Source organism: Kogia breviceps, chromosome 6 (genome assembly GCF_026419965.1).
Source record: "Kogia breviceps isolate mKogBre1 chromosome 6, mKogBre1 haplotype 1, whole genome shotgun sequence".
Classification (NCBI taxonomy): Eukaryota; Metazoa; Chordata; class Mammalia; order Artiodactyla; family Physeteridae; genus Kogia; species Kogia breviceps.
In genome coordinates this window covers 29,329,863-29,347,473 of record NC_081315.1, presented here as the reverse complement: position 1 = coordinate 29,347,473, position 17,611 = coordinate 29,329,863, and the positions used below count along the sequence as shown (strand labels likewise).

At 37.3% G+C, this 17,611-nt stretch overlaps 1 protein-coding gene across 1 annotated transcript in view; it reads left to right on the top strand.

The window, feature by feature from the left end:
• Window positions 1-17,611, top strand: part of IQCM (IQ motif containing M) — a 363,785-nt gene that overhangs the window by 34,556 nt on the left and 311,618 nt on the right. The window contains exon 4 of the mRNA XM_059066097.2: window positions 15,546-15,636. Coding sequence (XP_058922080.1) covers window positions 15,546-15,636 — 91 coding nt within the window. The remainder of the gene's footprint in view (window positions 1-15,545; window positions 15,637-17,611) is intronic.

Genomic DNA, 17,611 nt, shown 5'->3' with positions numbered 1-17,611 from the left:
CTTTAATATGAATTATAATTCATTTATTTTGAGATCCTTTTTTTAATTTCATGAGGCTGTTTGGTTCAATTTCAGTACTTTGGGGTACAATAAACCTAGGGTCAGAATGTTCAATCCAGGTGGCTAATATAGGTAACCAAATTAAATCAAAAGCTTTTAAATAGTGTAACATGGTTGCTTTCTAGGTAGACTACTTTCATCCTTACTGTAAAGAAGTTTTATATTTTAAATCTTTTGCTGTGGTGGTTGCTGCTAAGCATTTAATTGTGTGTGCATTTAAAGAGAAAGTTGCAAATGTGAAATATAATCAGTAAAGATAGTTTTGAATTTTTAGTGTTTCCTTGTCAAGTTAGAGTTTAGGTTAAGTTGGGAACACAGTCCAGACTATGCTAGCATTCTGTCTTGATCAGCTTTTCATGCACCGATTGTGCATTCTGTGGAGGTCAGCTCTGTCTCCACACACCCACTTTCAGGATTACCCTGGATTCCTGTCGGAATATTTGAAACTAGAGTAGCCTCTTTGAATTTTTAGTCATTCTGGCAACACGTCAGCATTATTAGTCATTATTTGTTTCTTTGTTAAGCACTAGATGGAAAAGTTTCTCTTTTACTTTCTAGCAATTGTAATCTTTCAGATTGCCACATTTAAGCATAAATTCCCTCTTCCAACAAGGGAAAAATTGTTTTAAAGTGTCAGAGGGAAATCATTTCAGATATTAAAAACTTACAGCATTCCTAAACATGTCACTACTTTAGTTTCCACCTGTATTTGCTTATTTCTCTTTTGCTGTCTTTTCATGCTCACCAATGGCTCTCAGTTTCTATTTGTAATGAAACAAACCAGACATTTAAACTTGAGGAGGCATCTGGTGCAGTTGGAAAGACAAGGGGAGGAAGAGGATAAACCTTGACTTAGTGTTTGATTTGTGACAAATGCTTATTCTAGGTAATTCTCTTGTGTGGGAAGCTTCCTTTTTTGTGTGTCTTAACATGTTTATCATCATTTATTTATTTATTTAATTATTTGGTTCACTACTGGACAGGTTATGTTAATAAAGAAACACATGCAGTATTTGGGTGGTCAAATGCCCAACTGCTATGTGTATATGTGAAGTATGTAAGTCATGCCTAGCAAGAATATACAGCCAGAAATAGGTCATCAAGTGTGTATTTATCAAAATTGATGGTAAAATCTGTCAATATTTGTAGATATCGATCAATATATTGTTCAGTGTATGATCAGTCTTAATGCACTTATATTTGTGACAGATATAGTTATTCTATCTTTGTTTAAATAGATTCACTTTAACACATTAAACTGAAACATGCATCAAGATGTATAGATAGAAATTCAGTCAATATTTATACTGGGTTAGATCAGGTGACTGAATGGAGGCTTTTGGGTTTGTTATGTTAGAGCATATGGGTAAGTTGTAGGCTAGAAAAGATGTATGGTATTTTCAGTTTCCTTCTAATTATAGAATCTTATCTACATCAATAAAAGTTTATATTTAACTTTATAAGAACTGTATGTGTGAGCAAAATAATTGTATGCACTCATGCATCTGTAAAACATAAATTAGATTTTGATAAAAAGTAAATTGATTCATGATAAAGTTCTGAATATTAATGGGACAGAAATTCCCATCTGATTCTAGCCATTTTCTATTCTTGCAGTATCTTTTTCAGTGATATAGGCTGACTTTTTTTTTTTGGCACCCACATATAGCAAATAACTGTGAAACATTTCAAACCTCAAAGTGACACTAAAACTGTGAAGCATGAAATGGAAGTGCCAGAGCGTGTGAGACACATTGCATGGTGCTGCTCAGAAATTCAGTGCGTGCATGAAAGAGAAATGACAACACCACTGCAGGATGCAACGAGATTAATGCTACCAAAAATTAATAAATAAAAACAGTCTCCATTTGCAAGCATTCACTAATGCCTTCAAGTTACCACCATCTATGTTTAGCAGCCCTGCCCTAATAATTACTCCCTTCTCACCCCACTAATATCTGCTGTGAGCAATAAAATTATAAATGAATATCCTCCTTGCTATGTCAGGGTTACTAAATGGTTATAATAAAGGGCTGTGGTATTTTAAGCTTCTCCGTGAGTGCTTGTATTTTTCCCACCTGACACGTGAATATAATTTTATATTGATTGTCTTTACACCTGTCACTCCTCTTAATGATTGTTCTCTTCTCAAGTTTCTTCAGACAGTATTCCAGCTAGAGTCGAGTGAGTTCTTTGAATCAAAATCTGATTCAGGCCCTATGTGAGAGTGTCCTTATGTTTTACTTGCTACTAAGACTCAGTTTGTTTGTATGTCTCACTTTGGGGAAGCATGTTCAAAGAGATTTGGAGTTATTACTAAGTCTCCTATATTTCCTAGATCGGACACAATGGGAAGGAAAGATGAGTTCATAGGAGTATATCAGCACTGTTTATGTTAAGTTTTATTTATCTGTCTGTCTGTTTATCTTCCGTATATTCATCCATCCACATCTGTAATCCTGGTAAGAAACATGAGGTTTCTGGATTGGAGACAGACTTTTAATTACTCAGAGAGCATCTTACCTCAGTTTCTTCATGCCTCAGGTACACTGGAGAGAGTACCACAGAAGAGGAACTCTGAAATTATGAATCTTAGTGTTTATATAGGGCATTTGGTCCTCTACTCCCCCATAGAGAGAGAGAACAAGTGCTTTATAAATGTAAGCAAATCCATTCTGGGAAGAGGAGGTGAAGTGAAGTTCCCTAAGTCTGTTACTATTTGGAATGTAAGTAAACGGCTCCAGAGGAGGTGCCTCTGAATCTCTTCTGGGTCTTTAACACTTCCATGGCTTGTTTGCTATTTGAGCATCCTTTAACCTAGGTTCCAGAATTTGTTGCTCAGAAATCCTTGACACTGCAGAAGTTGTGAAAACATTCATGGAGGATTATTTCTTGACATCTGTTTTAATTTTGTGTAAGGGACAGATCAAGGGATAAACTGACTAGAGATATACACCAGTATTTTCCCATCAGGTTGATTTGTGAGAGTCATTGGATTGTAGCCACATCTTTGGATTTTTGTTGTTGTTTGTCTTTTAGTTTTTTGTTTGGTTTTTGTTGGAGAGGATAGTCCAAGAAGATCAATATAAACACATTTCTTCTGGACAATTTTGTTAAGCCTTTGGCTATGGTATTTATTTGGTAGAGATTCAGCTATTTCACTAAGGTATAACTGGCATTATTTTCCTTTTGGGAGAATAGTGTATGCTACCTAATTTGCCAAAGGTTTGATGAGTACTGTTGTAATTTATGACTGGGTAAGAGAGAAATGAATGCTTGATGGAGAAGTTTTAGGCATAGGAGTATTTATTTAGCATAATATGACTGTGTTTTGTTTTTAATATGTTGTGCTATTACTTCAAGTTTACATACTTGATATAGTATTTTGGTAGCACTTTATCTTATGGCACTTATAACACGTTATATGTCTGCTTCATCTCCTGTATAGACTGTAATCAATGTCATGTTCTTATAATTTTCATCATTATTACCATTGCATCATTAATTTTATTGAGCACTTACTATGTAACCAGGTGTTGTGCTAAGTACTTTGCATGTATCACTCATGCAGTCTTCATAACAATCTATTATCATCATAGACATTTTTACAAATGAAGATGCTGAACTCAGAGATAGAATATAACTTGCTGAGGGTCATACTGGTGATAAAGTTCAAATTTATACCCTCTTGAGTCTGTCTGCTTTCTTAACCACTTCTCTGTATTATCCCTCATAAACAATATAGTATACCCACCTGGAGGATGAGATTCTGATTCCTGAAATATATCAGTTAATTTAATAATTTGTACCAATAGATATCGAATTGATTATACTTGAGTAAAATATCTTAAAGCGTATTGGAATTGTATAATTTATGTCCTCCTTTTCATTACTATTACATTATATTTTTATATTCCTGAAATAGTTGTCTATTTGTTTATTACAAAATTTCAAGATGTTTTTAAAAACATTTCATGCTATTGTTTTATACACTGAGGTCTCATAGTGGAGTTAAATTGTGCTGACAAAACATGAATTAATTTCCAGTACTCTTCTGCTTACATCATATGGAATTACATATTCTCTTGCATTTAATTCAACTCTGCTCTTGGTTCCTGGCTGACTTCTCTTTGTTCATTCAGCATTTATTGAGTACCTAATATATGCTAGGCTAGGCACTGAGGTATTTGTTCAAAGTGAATGAATGACTACCATTACTTTGGGACTGATAGGATATAAACTTTTGCAAAGTGGTGGTGATGTTTCCCCCTTTTCCTATAACCTCCATGGTCTCTGACACATGGCTGAAGGGAGGTAGTTAATAATAATTTATTTGTTGAAGGGTATTTTACTGGGCAATAATAACTACATGAGGGTGGAGTAGTAAAATATAAGTGAAATCTGAAGTATTCAGATAACCTGTCTAGTACAAATGTCTTTATTCGGCTTTCTGACATGACAATGAAATCTGGAATTTATTACATCTATATCTAGTAAACACATTAATTACTTCATTTATTCAATTAATATTTATTGGGCTGCTGAATGCTATGTGTGAGTTAGAAAGGGAATAAAAATGTTCCATTCTTAAATAGCTCATAATATACCAAGGGAAAAATTCATTCATTCATTCATTATTTATTAAACATCTATTATATGCCAACCACACTTCTTGATACTGGTGATATAGTTGTGATAATGGAGCTTATATTCTGCTGGGAGAAAATACACAAAAAGCAAGCAAACAGACAAGATAATCATGAAATGTGAAGATCACAGTGAAGAAAATAGAGTGATGTAGTAGACTGGGGACATACTTTAGATGTAAATGTCATGAAGGTGTCTCTGAGGACATCTTCTTTTCTTCTCTGATTGCTGTGGCTAAAACTTCCAAAACTATGTTGAATAATAGTGGTGAGAGTGGACAACCTTGTCTTGTTCCTGATCTTAGAGGAAATGGTTTCAGTTTTTCACCACTGAGAACAATGTTGGCTGTGGGTTTGTCATATATGGCCTTTATTATGTTGAGGTAAGTTACCTCTATGCCTACCTTCTGGAGGGTTTTTATCATAAATGGGTGTTGAATTTTATCAAAAGCTTTTTCTGCATCTATTGAGATGATCATGTGGTTTTTTTCCTTCAATTTGTTAATATGGTTTATCACATTGATTGATTTGCATGTATTGAAGAATCCTTGCATTCCTGGGATAAACCCCACTTGATCATGGTGTATGTCCTTTTAATGTGCTGTTGGATTCTGTTTGCTAGTATTTTGTTGAGGATTTTTGCATCTACATTCATCAGTGATATTGGCCTGTAGTTTTCTGTTTTTGAGACATCTTTATCTGGTTTTGGTATCAGGGTGATGGTGGCCTCATAGAATGAGTTTGGGAGTGTTCCTCCCTCAGCTATAGTTTGGAAGAGCTTGAGAAGGATAGGTGTTAGCTTTTCTCTAAATGTTTGATAGAATTCGCCTGTGAAGCCATCTGGTCCTGGGCTTTTGTTTGTTGGAAAAATTTTAATCACAGTTTCAATTTCAGTGCTTGTGAATAGTCTGTTTAAATTTTCTATTTCTTCCTGGTTCAGTCTTAGAAGGTTGTGCTTTTCTAAGAATTTGTCCATTTCTTCCAGGTTGTCCATTTTATTGGCATAGAGTTGCTTGTAGTAATCCTGCATGATTTTTTGTATTTCTGCAGTGTCAGTTGTTAGTCTCCCTTTTCTTTTCTAATTCTATTGGTTTGAGTCTTCCCCCTTTTTTTCTTGATGAGTCTGGCTAATGGTTTCTCAATTTTGTTTATCTTCTCAAATAACCAGCTTTTAGTTTTATTGATCTTAGCTATTGTTTCCTTCATTTCTTTTTCATTTATTTCTGATCTGATCTTTATTATTTCTTTCCTTCTGCTAACTTTGGGGGGTTTTTTGTTCTTCTTTCTGTAATTGCTTTAGGTGTAAGGGTAGGTTGTTTACTTGAGGTGTTTCTTTATGCTTAAGGTAGGATTGTATTACTATAAACTTCCCTCGTAGAACTGCTTTTGCTGCATCCCATAGGTATTGGGTCATTGTGTTTTCATTGTCATTTGTTTATTGGTATTTTTGATTTCCTCTGTGATTTCTTCAGTGATCTCTTGGTAATTTAGTAGTGTATTGTTTAACCTCCATGTGTTTGTATTTTTTAAAGATTTTTTTCCTGTAATTGATATCTAGTCCCATAGCGTTGTGGTCGGAAAAGATACTTGATATGGTTTCAATTTTCTTAAATTTACCAAGACTTGATTTGTGACCCAAGATATGATCTATCCTGGAGAATTCTCCATGAGCACTTGAGAAGAATCTGTATTCTGTTGTTTTTGGATGGAATGTCCTATAAATATCAATTAAGTCCATCTTGTTTCATGTGTCATTTAAAGCTTGTGTTTCCTTTTTTATTTTCAGTTTGGATGACCTGTCCATTGGTGAAAGTGGGGTGTTCAAGTCCCCTTGTATTATTGTGTTACTGTCGATTTCCCCTTTTATGGATGTTAGCATTTGCCTTATGTATTGAGGTGCTCCTATGTTGGGTGCATAAATGTTTACAATTGTTATATCTTCTTCCTGGATTAATCCCTTGATCATTATGTATTGTCCTCCTTTGTCTCTTGTAATAGTCTTTAATTTAAAGTCTATTTTGTCTGATATGAGAATTGCTACTCCAGCTTTCTTTTGATTTTCATTTACATTGAATATCTTTTTGCATCCCCACTTTCAGTCTGTATGTGTTCCTAGGTCTGAAGTATCTTGTAGACAGCATATATATGGGTCTTGTTTTTGTGTCCATTCAGCCAGTCTTTGTCTTCTGGTGGGAGCATTTAATCCATTTACATTTAAGGTAGTTATCGATATGTATGTACCTATTACCATTTTCTTAATTGTTTGGGGTTTGTTATTGTAGGTCTTTTCCTTCTCTTGTGTTTCCTGCCTAGAGAAGTTCCTTTAGCATTTGTTGTAAAGCTGGTTTAGTGGTGCTGAATTCTCTTAGCTTTTGCTTGTCTGTAAAGGTTTTAATTTCTCCGTCAAATCTGAATGAGATCTTTGCTAGGTAGAGTAATCTTGGTTGTTGGTTTTTCTCTTTCATCACTTTAAATATTTCCTGCCACTCCTTTCTGGCTTGCAGAGTTTCTGCTGAAAGATCAGCTGTTAACCTTTTGGGGATTCCCTTGTATGTTATTTGTTGTTTTTTCCCTTGCTGCTTTTAATATTTTTTCTTTGTATTTAGTTTTTGATAGTTTGATTAATATGTGTCTTGGCGTGTTTCTCCTTGGATTTATCCTGTATGGCACTCTCTGCGCTTCCTGGATTTGAGTGACTAGTTCCTTTCCCATATTAGGGAAGTTTTCAACTATAATCTCTTCAAATATTTTCTCAGTCCCTTTCTTTTTTCCTTCTTCTTCTGAGACCGCTGTAATTCGAATGTTGGTGTGTTTAATGTTGACCCAGTGGTCTATAAGGTTTTCCTCAATTGTTTTCATTCTTTTTTCTTTATTTTGCTCTGCAGTAGTTATTTCCACCATTCTTTTTTCCAGGTTACTTATCCGTTCTTCTGCCTCAGTTATTCTGCTATTGATTCCCTCTAGAGAACTTTCAATTTCATGTATTGTGTTGTTCATGGCTGTTTGTTTGCTCTTCAGTTCTTCTAGGTCCTTGTTAAACGTTTCTTGCATTTTCTCCATTTTTTTTTTCCAAGATTTTTTTTTTGGATCATCTTTTTTTTTTTTTTTCCAAGATTTTGGATCATCTTTACTATCATTACTGTGAATTCTTTTTCAGGTAGACTGCCTATTTCCTCTTCATTTGTTAGGTCTGGTAGGTTTTTACCTTACTCCTTCATCTGCTGTGTGTTTCTGTCTTCTTATTTTGCTTAACTTACTGTGTTTGGGGTCTCTTTTTGGCACTCTGCATGTTCATACTTCCCATTGTTTTTGGTGTCTGTCCCAGTGGCTAAGGTTGGTTCAGTGGGTTGTGTAGGCTTCCTGGTAGCGGGGACTAGTGACTGTGTTCTGGTGGATGAGGCTGAATCTTATCTTTCTGGTGGGCAGGACCACATCCAGTGGTGTGTTTTGGGGTGTCTTTAACCTTATTATGATTTTAGGCAGCCTCTCTGCTAATGGGTGGTATTGTTTTTATGTCTTGCTAGTTGTTTGGCATAGGGTGTCCAGCAGTGTAGCTTGCTGGTTGTTGAGTCGAGCTGGGTCTTAACTTTGAGGTGGAGATCTCTGGGAGAGCTTTCGCCATTTGATATTATGTGGAGCTGGGAGGTCTTTGGTGCACCAATATTCTGAACTCGTCTCTCCCACCTCAGAGGCACAGGCCTGACCCCTAGCTGGAGCACCATGAGCATGTCAGCCACACAGCTCAGAATAAAAGGGAGAAAGACAGAAAGAAAGAGAGAGAGAGAGAGAGAGAGAGAGAGGGAGAGAGGGAGGGAGGGAGGGAGGGAGGGGTGGGTGGGGGAGTGAGGGAGAAAGGGAGGGAGGAAGAAGGAGAATAAAATAAAAACAAGTAAAGTTATTAAAATAAAAAAATTTTAATTAAAATTAAAAAGTTAAAAAGTAATTTAAAAAAAGAAAAAATAGAGAAAGAAATAAGAGAGCAACCAAACCAAAAAACAAATCCACTAATTATAACAAGTGCTAAAAACTCTATTAAAAAAAAAAAAAACGGACAGACAGATCCCTAGTACAAATGGTAAAAGCAAAGCTATACCGACAAAATCACACAAAGAAGCATACACATACACACTCACAGAAAGTGAAAAAGGAAAAAAATATATATCTATATACAAAAAAAAAAGGAAGAGTGTAACCAAATCATTAAACAAATCTACCAATGTTAATAAGCTCTAAATACTAAACTAAGTTAACATAAAACCAGAAACAAATTAGATGCAGAAAGCAAACCTCAAGTCTACAGTTGCTCCGAAAGTCTACCGCCTCAATTTTGGGATGATGCATTATCTATTCAGGTATTCCAGAGATGCAGGGTATATCAGGTTGACTGTGGACATTTAATCTGCTGCTCCTGAGGCCGTTGGGAGAAATTTCCCTTTGTCTTCTTTCTTCACACAGCTTCTGGGGTTCAGGTTTGCATTTTGCCCCAAATTTAAATTTTGGCATCTGCGTGTAGGTCACCTGAGGGCTTCTGTTCCCGCCCAGACTTGGTGGGGGGTGTTTAAAAGAGTGGCTGATTCGGGGGCTCTGGCTCATTCAGGCTGGGGGCAAGGAGCGGTGGGTACGGAATGCGGGGCGAGCCTGCAATGGTAGAGGCCGGCATGACATTGCAACAGCCTGAGGCATGCTATGTGTTCTCCCAGGGAAGTTGTCCCTGGATCACGGGATCCTGGCAGTGGTGGGCTGCACAGGCTCCTGGGAGGGGAGGTGTGGAGAGTGACCTGTGCTCGCACACAGGTTTCTTGGTGGCTGCGGCAGCAGCCTTAGGTCTCATGCACATCTCTGGGGTCCGTGCTGATAGCCACAGCTTGTGCTTATCTCTGGGGCTCGTTGAGGGAGTGCTTTCAATCCCCTCTCCTTGCGCACCCTGAAACAATGGTCTCTTGCCTCTTAGGCAGTTCCAGACTTTTTCTCAGACTACCTCTTGGCTAGCTGTGGCGCACTAGCCCCCTTCAGGCTGTGTTCACGCAGCCAACCCCAGTCCTCTCTCTGGGATCTGACTTCCGAAGCCCAAGCCTCAGCTCCCAGCCCCCACCCACCCCGGCGGGTGAGCAGACAAGCCTCTCGCGCTGGTGAGTGCTGGTTGGCACTGATCCTCTGTGCGGGAATCTCTTTGCTTTGCCCTCTGCACCCCTGTTGCTGCGCTCTCCTCCATAGCTCCGAAGCTTCATCCCTCCACCACCCACAGTTCCCGCCCACGAAGGGGCTTCCTAGTGTGTGGAAACTTTTCCTCCTTCACAGCTCCCTCCCACTGGTGTGGGTCCCGTCCGTATTCTTTGTCTTTGTCTCTGTTTTTTCTTTTTTCTTTTTGCCCTACCCAGGTACGTGGGCAGTTTCTTGCCTTTTGGGAAGTCTGAGGTCTTCTGCCAGTGTTCAGTAGGTGTTCTGTAGGAGTTGTTCCATATGTAGATGTATTTCTGGTGTATTTGTGGGGAGGAAGGTGATCTCCACATTTTACTCCTCTTCCATCTTGAAGGTCTCCCCCAGATTTCCATTTTGAAAAGATATGTTGACCTTTGTGTGTAGACTGGAGTGAGCAGAGTCTAGAGGGAAAACGGGAGGGTAATTAGAAAGCTATTTTTCAGTCTAGGCAAAAGATAATGTTGACTTAGATTGAGTTATTGTTCAAGACACATCCAGTCTCTTCCTCCTCCACCATGGATTAGAGTATGCTTCCCTTCCCTGGCCAGCCTTTGAGACTGACCATGTGCTTGCTTTGGCCAATGGAAGGTGACAAGATATAACACAGGCAATAGTATTAAATGTTTTAGTGCAGGGCTCCCCAACCCCCGGATCATGGACCAGTACCGGTCTGTGGCCTGTTAGGAACCGGGCCACACAACAAGAAGTGAGCAGCAGGCAAGTGAGTGAAGCTTCATCTGTGTTTACAGCTGCTCCCCATCGCTTGCATTATCACCTGATCTCAGCATTATGGTGAGTCTGTAATTATTTCATTATATATTACAATGTAATAATAATAGAAATAAAGTACACAATAAATGTAATGGGCTTGAATCATCCCAAAACTATCCACCAACCGTCTGGTCTGTGGAAAAATTGTCTTCCACGAAACTGGTCCCTGGTGCCAAAAAGGTTGGGGACCGCTGTTTTAGTGGTTTAACTTGTCTGTCTTACTCCTTGGTCTGCCATGAGAAGACCACGCCCCAGGTAGCTGCCCCTCTGGCATGGCCCATCTAAGCCACCTGCCTCACAGCCTGAAGTGGAGTTGCTCTGGCCAAGTCAAAGAACCATGAGCAAAAATCATCTAAACTTATAATCCACTGAGTTTCGGTTTGGTTTGGTATGTAGCATTATTGTGCTGGTATTAGTGACACTGGAGGGAAATTGGTGAATTTGATATATATTTTAGTGACAGGTTATGAGTTTCTGGCTTGAGTGGGTGGCTGTGTGGTGATATCATTTACTGACACAAGAAAGACAAGAAAGAACAGTGTTTGGAAGAGAAGACCAAGGTTTCTATTAAATACATTATATTTGAAATGCTTATTAACATGCAACTTCACATGTAAGACAATTATATACATGGGTCTGAAATTTTGAGGACAGGTATGGCCTGGAGGATAAAGTTTTAGAGTCACTGGTGTATGGACATATTTACCCAAGGAACTGGATGAAGTCTCCCAAGGAACAAGTGAAGTTAACACAAACGAAAGGGCTTATGATAGAGGCTCATGGCACTGCATTTTTTAGAGATCTGATAGAAGAAGGAGAGAGATTGAAAATGAGCAGCCAGGTGTTCATAGGATGGAGACCAGGAGAGCTTGTCACATAGTCCCTACACAATACTAGGGGAATTTGTATACAGATACGTCTGGTTAGGGTTAGTGTTAGGGTTAAGGTCTTATTGTAGCAATGTTAATTTCTTGGGTAGGTATTGTGAATATGTAGGAGATGTGCTTGTTTTTAGGAGTTATGTGAAGTATTTAGGGGTGAAATGTCATACTGTTTGCAACTTTCAAATTGTCCAGCAAAAAATAATGTATAGACACATATTACATAACTGTGTGCATACACATATATCAGTAAGGCTACAAAGTATTTTACTTAAACAACTAAATTAAGAAGCTTAATTTATTAGATGAGTACAGAACAACGAGAGGATGTACATTTTCAGACAAGTATGGAACATTGTGAAAACTCACTACCATTGGTCTATTGAGTAGGGGTCAATAAATTTCAAAGATTTTAGAATTATATAAATCATGGTCTCTGATTACAGTGAAATTAAATTTTAAAATAATAACAATGATAATTTAAAATCCCATTATTTGGAAAATTATAGATTATTTATAGAAAGTATGGAGGATGGATTGGAGGGTATCATGGTTGGAAGCAGGAATCCGAGTGAGGAAGCTATTAGTGTTCCAGAGAAGAGATGGTAAAGCTCTGTGTTGAGACAGTATGAGTGGAAAAGTGGAAGGGATTTGATGACTGATTGTTCTAGGAGGCTGAGGGAGAGTGAATAGTAGAGGTGACTTCTGGGTTTTGGATGGATGGTGGTGTCATTAAATGTGAGAGGGGACAGGTTGATTGGAATGTCTTTGGGACATGCATATAGAGATAGTTAGTTATTCAAATTTGGCACTTGAGAGTGGTCTAAGCAAGATATAGAGATTTTGTGAAGTATCCACATTTACATGATGAATATAGCCATGGGAGTGGACCAAATCATTCAAGCAAAGGGTTAGAAGGCAGTCAAGGAAAGAGCTGTGGGGCATACACAACAGCTCATTTTGCTCATAGCAAAGTGAGCCCATGAAGGAGACAAGTGAAATAGTCAGAAGTGAAGGAAATTGAATGGATGATTGACTCCAGATGAAAGAATGATTGATTCCAGCTGAACTCTGAGAAAAACATGGTAAATAGTGTTAAGGAGTAGAGTTCTTGGGTTGGAAGTTCTAATGCCTTATGTTTCATTTGTTTGATTTCATGACAAAACCCCCAAATGTTCATCACTTTACCTGCATTTTCTTTTCCCAGTCTCCCTGTCTCTTACTAAATTGTTTTAACCAGAAGTGATTTATAGTTTATGTTCCAGAACTGAAATTCTAGAGTTGATGTAATTGTTTTAGAGACTAGATTCTACATAAAGGGAATGGTTGTGAACTCAGAGATGTTATAATTTGCCCAAAGTCACACAGTAAGTCTTGTTCCCCATCTAAAGGTTTATCTAAACTAATTAGAAGTAATGTAGGATTTTCATATGCCTTAATTTCCTTTCTAGAAATCTTCATTAACTCTATACTACTTTTTAAAAAAATTTATTTATTTTTATTTTTGGCTGTGTCGTGTCTTCGTTGCTGCACGTGGGCTTTCTCTAGTTGCGGCGAGCCGGGGGCTACTCTTTGTTGCGGTGTGCGGACTTCTTATTGCAGTGGCTTCTCTTGTTGCAGAGCACCGGCTCTAGGTGCATGGGCTTCAGTAGTTGTGGCTCGTAGGCTCTAGAGTAGAGGCTCAGTAGTTGTGGCACACGGGCTTAGTTGCTCCATGGCATGTGGGATCTTCCCAGACCAGGGCTCGAACCCATGTCCCCTGCATTGGCAGGAGGATTCTTAACCACTGTGCCATCAGGGAAGCCCCTATACTACTTTTTGAAAGGGGTGTAACTGCACTTATTTTCTATTTTGGGTGCAGTACTAACATGATTTAGTTAAATGGTACTGTAGAGAGCTTTCAGTTTAGCGATTAAAATGGATTATCCCTAAAGTTTTTAATACTTTTTTCTCAAAATAGGCATATCTTTTGCTTTATTAATTATTGTAGTAGCACAAGCTTAGTTCCTTTAGCATCACTGTAAAATTCAGTCTCTAGATTTCTGGGTTGCATGTCTCATGACATTTCCCCGCATCCTTTTTCTCCTTCACTTTTCTGAGCGGTTTTCATGTTAGTTATGCTGTCCATTGAGAGTGGCAATCTTTTATTAATCATTATATCCTATATCTCCTCTCTAGGAGTTAGCATGACAATTTTCACTCAGTAGATATTCTTTAAATAAGTAAATTAAAAATATGCATATTGGATATCCTAGTGATTAAGAATGCAGGCTGTAGGGACTACCTGCCTGGGTTTGAATATTGCCCCTACCTCCTGCTAGCTGTATAACCTTAGGAAAGTTAATCTCTGTTTCTCTGCTTCAGTGTTCTCATCTGTAAAATGGGGATAATAATAGTACCTAATTTATGGGGTGGTTGTGAGAATAAAATATGCTAATCTGTATATAGCAAGTAGCACATTTGGCGTATGGCAGATATTTTTAAATGTTTCTATTTTTAAGACTCTAACTTATAAATTCTTTCTCTACTTCTTCACTTTAATACGATATTTCTCAACTTACTGTGTATCTTTATATATAGTGTGTCTTTTGAGCTCTGTAGTCACCCTCCAAAGTAAGCATGGCAGAAATTATCCTTTTCCCATAGTTAGGCACCAGAGGCCCCGGAAGCTCTGCCTGGGGGCAGTGGAGTAGAGTGAAGAAGAGTGAATTTACAGTCAGAGGGATATGGATTTGTGCCCTGGTTCTTCACCTTTTAACTTAGATCTTTGGTAAACTGTTTTCCTGTATAATAGAGAATAATCACAATACTTCACCAAAAAACAAAAAAACAGTTTGGAGGTTTAAGTGTGAGATAATTCACAGGGAATGCTAACCAACACCCCTGATATAAATAGTCAATAAATATTAGCATTCTGTTTTCCATTTCTCCCAATTTTTTGTGTTCTTTGTTATACATTTTAAATCTAGATTATATAATGCTATCGACTATGCTCTTTTTTTTGTTAGCATTGACACACTAAGTAGTTTGTAAAATTTCTAAAACTGAGGGTTTAATCTCATATGTTCTCTGTATCTTTAATATCTTTTTAATATACCTGAACTAGTAGCTAGAATGTCTTTAATAGATACATGACAATATTTTGTTGCAGTGTTTCAAACTATGTTAGTCCTATTATTTGTACAAAACAGAAAGTAATAGGTATTTTAAAAATATTTATGTAGGTTTCTTTTTAGACTCTAAGAACTAGATTTTTTTTTTTTTTTTTTTTGCGGTACACGGGCCTCTCACTGTTGTGGCCTCTCCCGTTGCGGAGCACAGGCTCCGGACGCGCAGGCGCAGCGGCATGGCTCACGGGCCCAGCCGCTCCGCGGCATGTGGGATCTTCCCAGACCGGGGCACGAACCCGTTTCCCCTGCATCGGCAGGCGGATTCTCAACCACTGCACCACCAGGGAATACCAGAACTAGATTTTTTAAATAGCAGAAGCTTTGCCTTTTGTGGACTTCAGTCTTTCTATCAAATGGAGGAGATTTCTGGAGCACTCAGTGTTCCTATTTACTTTAACTAATGATTGCTAAATTATTTTAAAATAGCAGGCTCTGCGATAAAACCTAACCCTGCTGAAGATAAGGATGCTAATAATGCTGATATGTATAAACGAGGCTTTCTGTACTCATTGGAATGTGCTGTATTCTTGCAGACATTTCTCTGGGAGCTATCTCCTTTCTGATATATGCAGTTCATTTACTCTATACACTTTCAGTCCTAAATTTTAGTAATTGCAAAACATCTGAGGAGCATGGAGTGGAAGAAAACACTCAAATGTGTTTTTACCATATCTTTGTGTTAGTAATTTTTTTGAAAAATATTGTACCTGTTATTAAAAAAATCTGTGATTTGCAATTTAATTCAAAGAATGCACTTAGAACTTGAAAACTAATAGTATACAATTAAAGCTTTTCTTTTCTTTTCTTTCGAATTCCAGAGCAAGTTAAACTGGGTGAAATAGTGACTAATATTGATTCAGTGAGTAAAAAAATGGAGAAAGAGAAGCAACAGCACCATGAGAAGACCAGGTAATGTGTAATCGGCTAGCTTACAGAAAACATACACTATTCTACTTTGCCAGTATTTGCTGACCAATTGTCATGGTTTCTCAAGTCTGTTAACACCCCATGCATGAGACTAATTCATCTTTCTGCTTGAGTACCTCAAAGCATATTAATTATCAAAATTTTAGTTTTCAGTTCAATTAACTTTTGAACTGGAAGATGTCTGATTAGTTAAGCAAACCATCTGGGTTTTACAGTGCATAAGCTCAAATCCAATTTGTGGCTTTCTTGAGAAAAATACCATATTTTATGATAATATTACATAAGTTTGGTATTTTAATAATTCATCTGCAGCTATTATGGAGCAGAGTTGTTATAATTTTTCTTTTTTAATATAATAATTTTAAGTTAGTCTTTTTCTAACAGAAGGTGAGGATGATCCTACTGAGCATAGTTTGAAGGCAGGAATTTTGAGCATTGCTTCTGCTTTCCAAAGGTGTCTGGAGATGGGTCAGTTACTTTTCTCTTATTTCACTAAATAACAGCATCATCTTTGGGGTAATGTTACAATTGTGTGCATAATTTTTGTCCCTAAAGCTACAGGTAGAACCTCTAAAGGCCCTTCAGCACATTTTGTAGGAACATTTATACTTGTAGAATGTAAATACTGCTCTGTTAAAATGTATTTTTCAGTGGCTTGTTTTGTATTAATTCATTATATAACATGGTCAGAAATGTGGGGTAATTGGCACAGGTATAAATAATAGAAATTAGAGAAAATGTTGCTGTGGCTGTGAAGAATGTCCTGGATCTTCCAACATTTATCCTGCAAACTGTGCTTAACACCACAAGTTTTATGCTCAGAAGTAACCACTTTCTTGGCTTAAAGTGTAATACGATAATGGAATTTGGAAGAGTGGAGTATATGTACAGCTTTAATACTGAGGGTTTGGTTTTATCCATGGTAAGAGAAGATATTAATTAGGAAGGAAAATAAATGATTGTATTGGAAATTTACTAGTTAAAAAAAATGTTCTTTTGCCTTTACTTAAGTTAACCTGAGACCCAGGTTGGTCTAGCAGAGTGTTGCCTGCTAGAAGAGTAGTTAATATAGCAATTTAACCAAAATTGGAGCACTCATTAATAATAAATCTGATCAGGTTTAATATCTTTCAGTATGTCTTTCTCAAGAGAGTAGAGTATTTCCCAAAGAATTGTTTCTTCAAGCAACTGGTGAAAGATAAAGATCTCTTGACATCCTAACAATCTATGTTTAATGAAAACAAATCCTGCTTAATGAGGAGGATCAACTCCCTTTGAAATTAAGAGCAAGTACTTCACTGACAGCCTGGGGTACTTAGAAACTGAACTTCAGTCCACCAAGGCTGCCTTTATTTATAGCTAACTTATGGCGGTAACTTGTTTCCTACCACAGCAGTTGGCTTCTTTTCATAAATGTTAGAAGTGACTTAGCCATGAGGGTATAAGCAACAGAAAGAAAAATGGAATCAGTCAGGAAATCAGGTAGGGGTTGTTAACAATGCAGGGAAGTCTTTCGGACCAATTAGCATGAACTGCCCAACTCTTTGTGAGACCCTGGAAAGCTTTCTGTTCAAGACAAATAGAACCCAGAGAGAGGAGTTGTACAGAAATGACTTATAATTTCCTAGAAGATGCTGTGGAAAACACTAATTTTTAAGGTGATACATAATATTTTTAGGTAGACCATAAAAATATTGACCCAACAAAAGAAATTTCCTTGGAAAATACATGAAGAAATATGATGGAATATTATAAATGTATGTTTTTTTTCCTTTTCCCAAATTTCTCTATGTTTGACTTGCAAAGGAAAACAAAATTGAATACTTCTGCATTTTCAAGTTTAAGTTTAAGGAACTGAAGTTCTTCAATACACCTTTGAATTCTAACTTCAAAGGTTAATTATCATACATTAAATACTTTTTATTTCAATAATGATAAATGTGAGTGCATTCTAAAT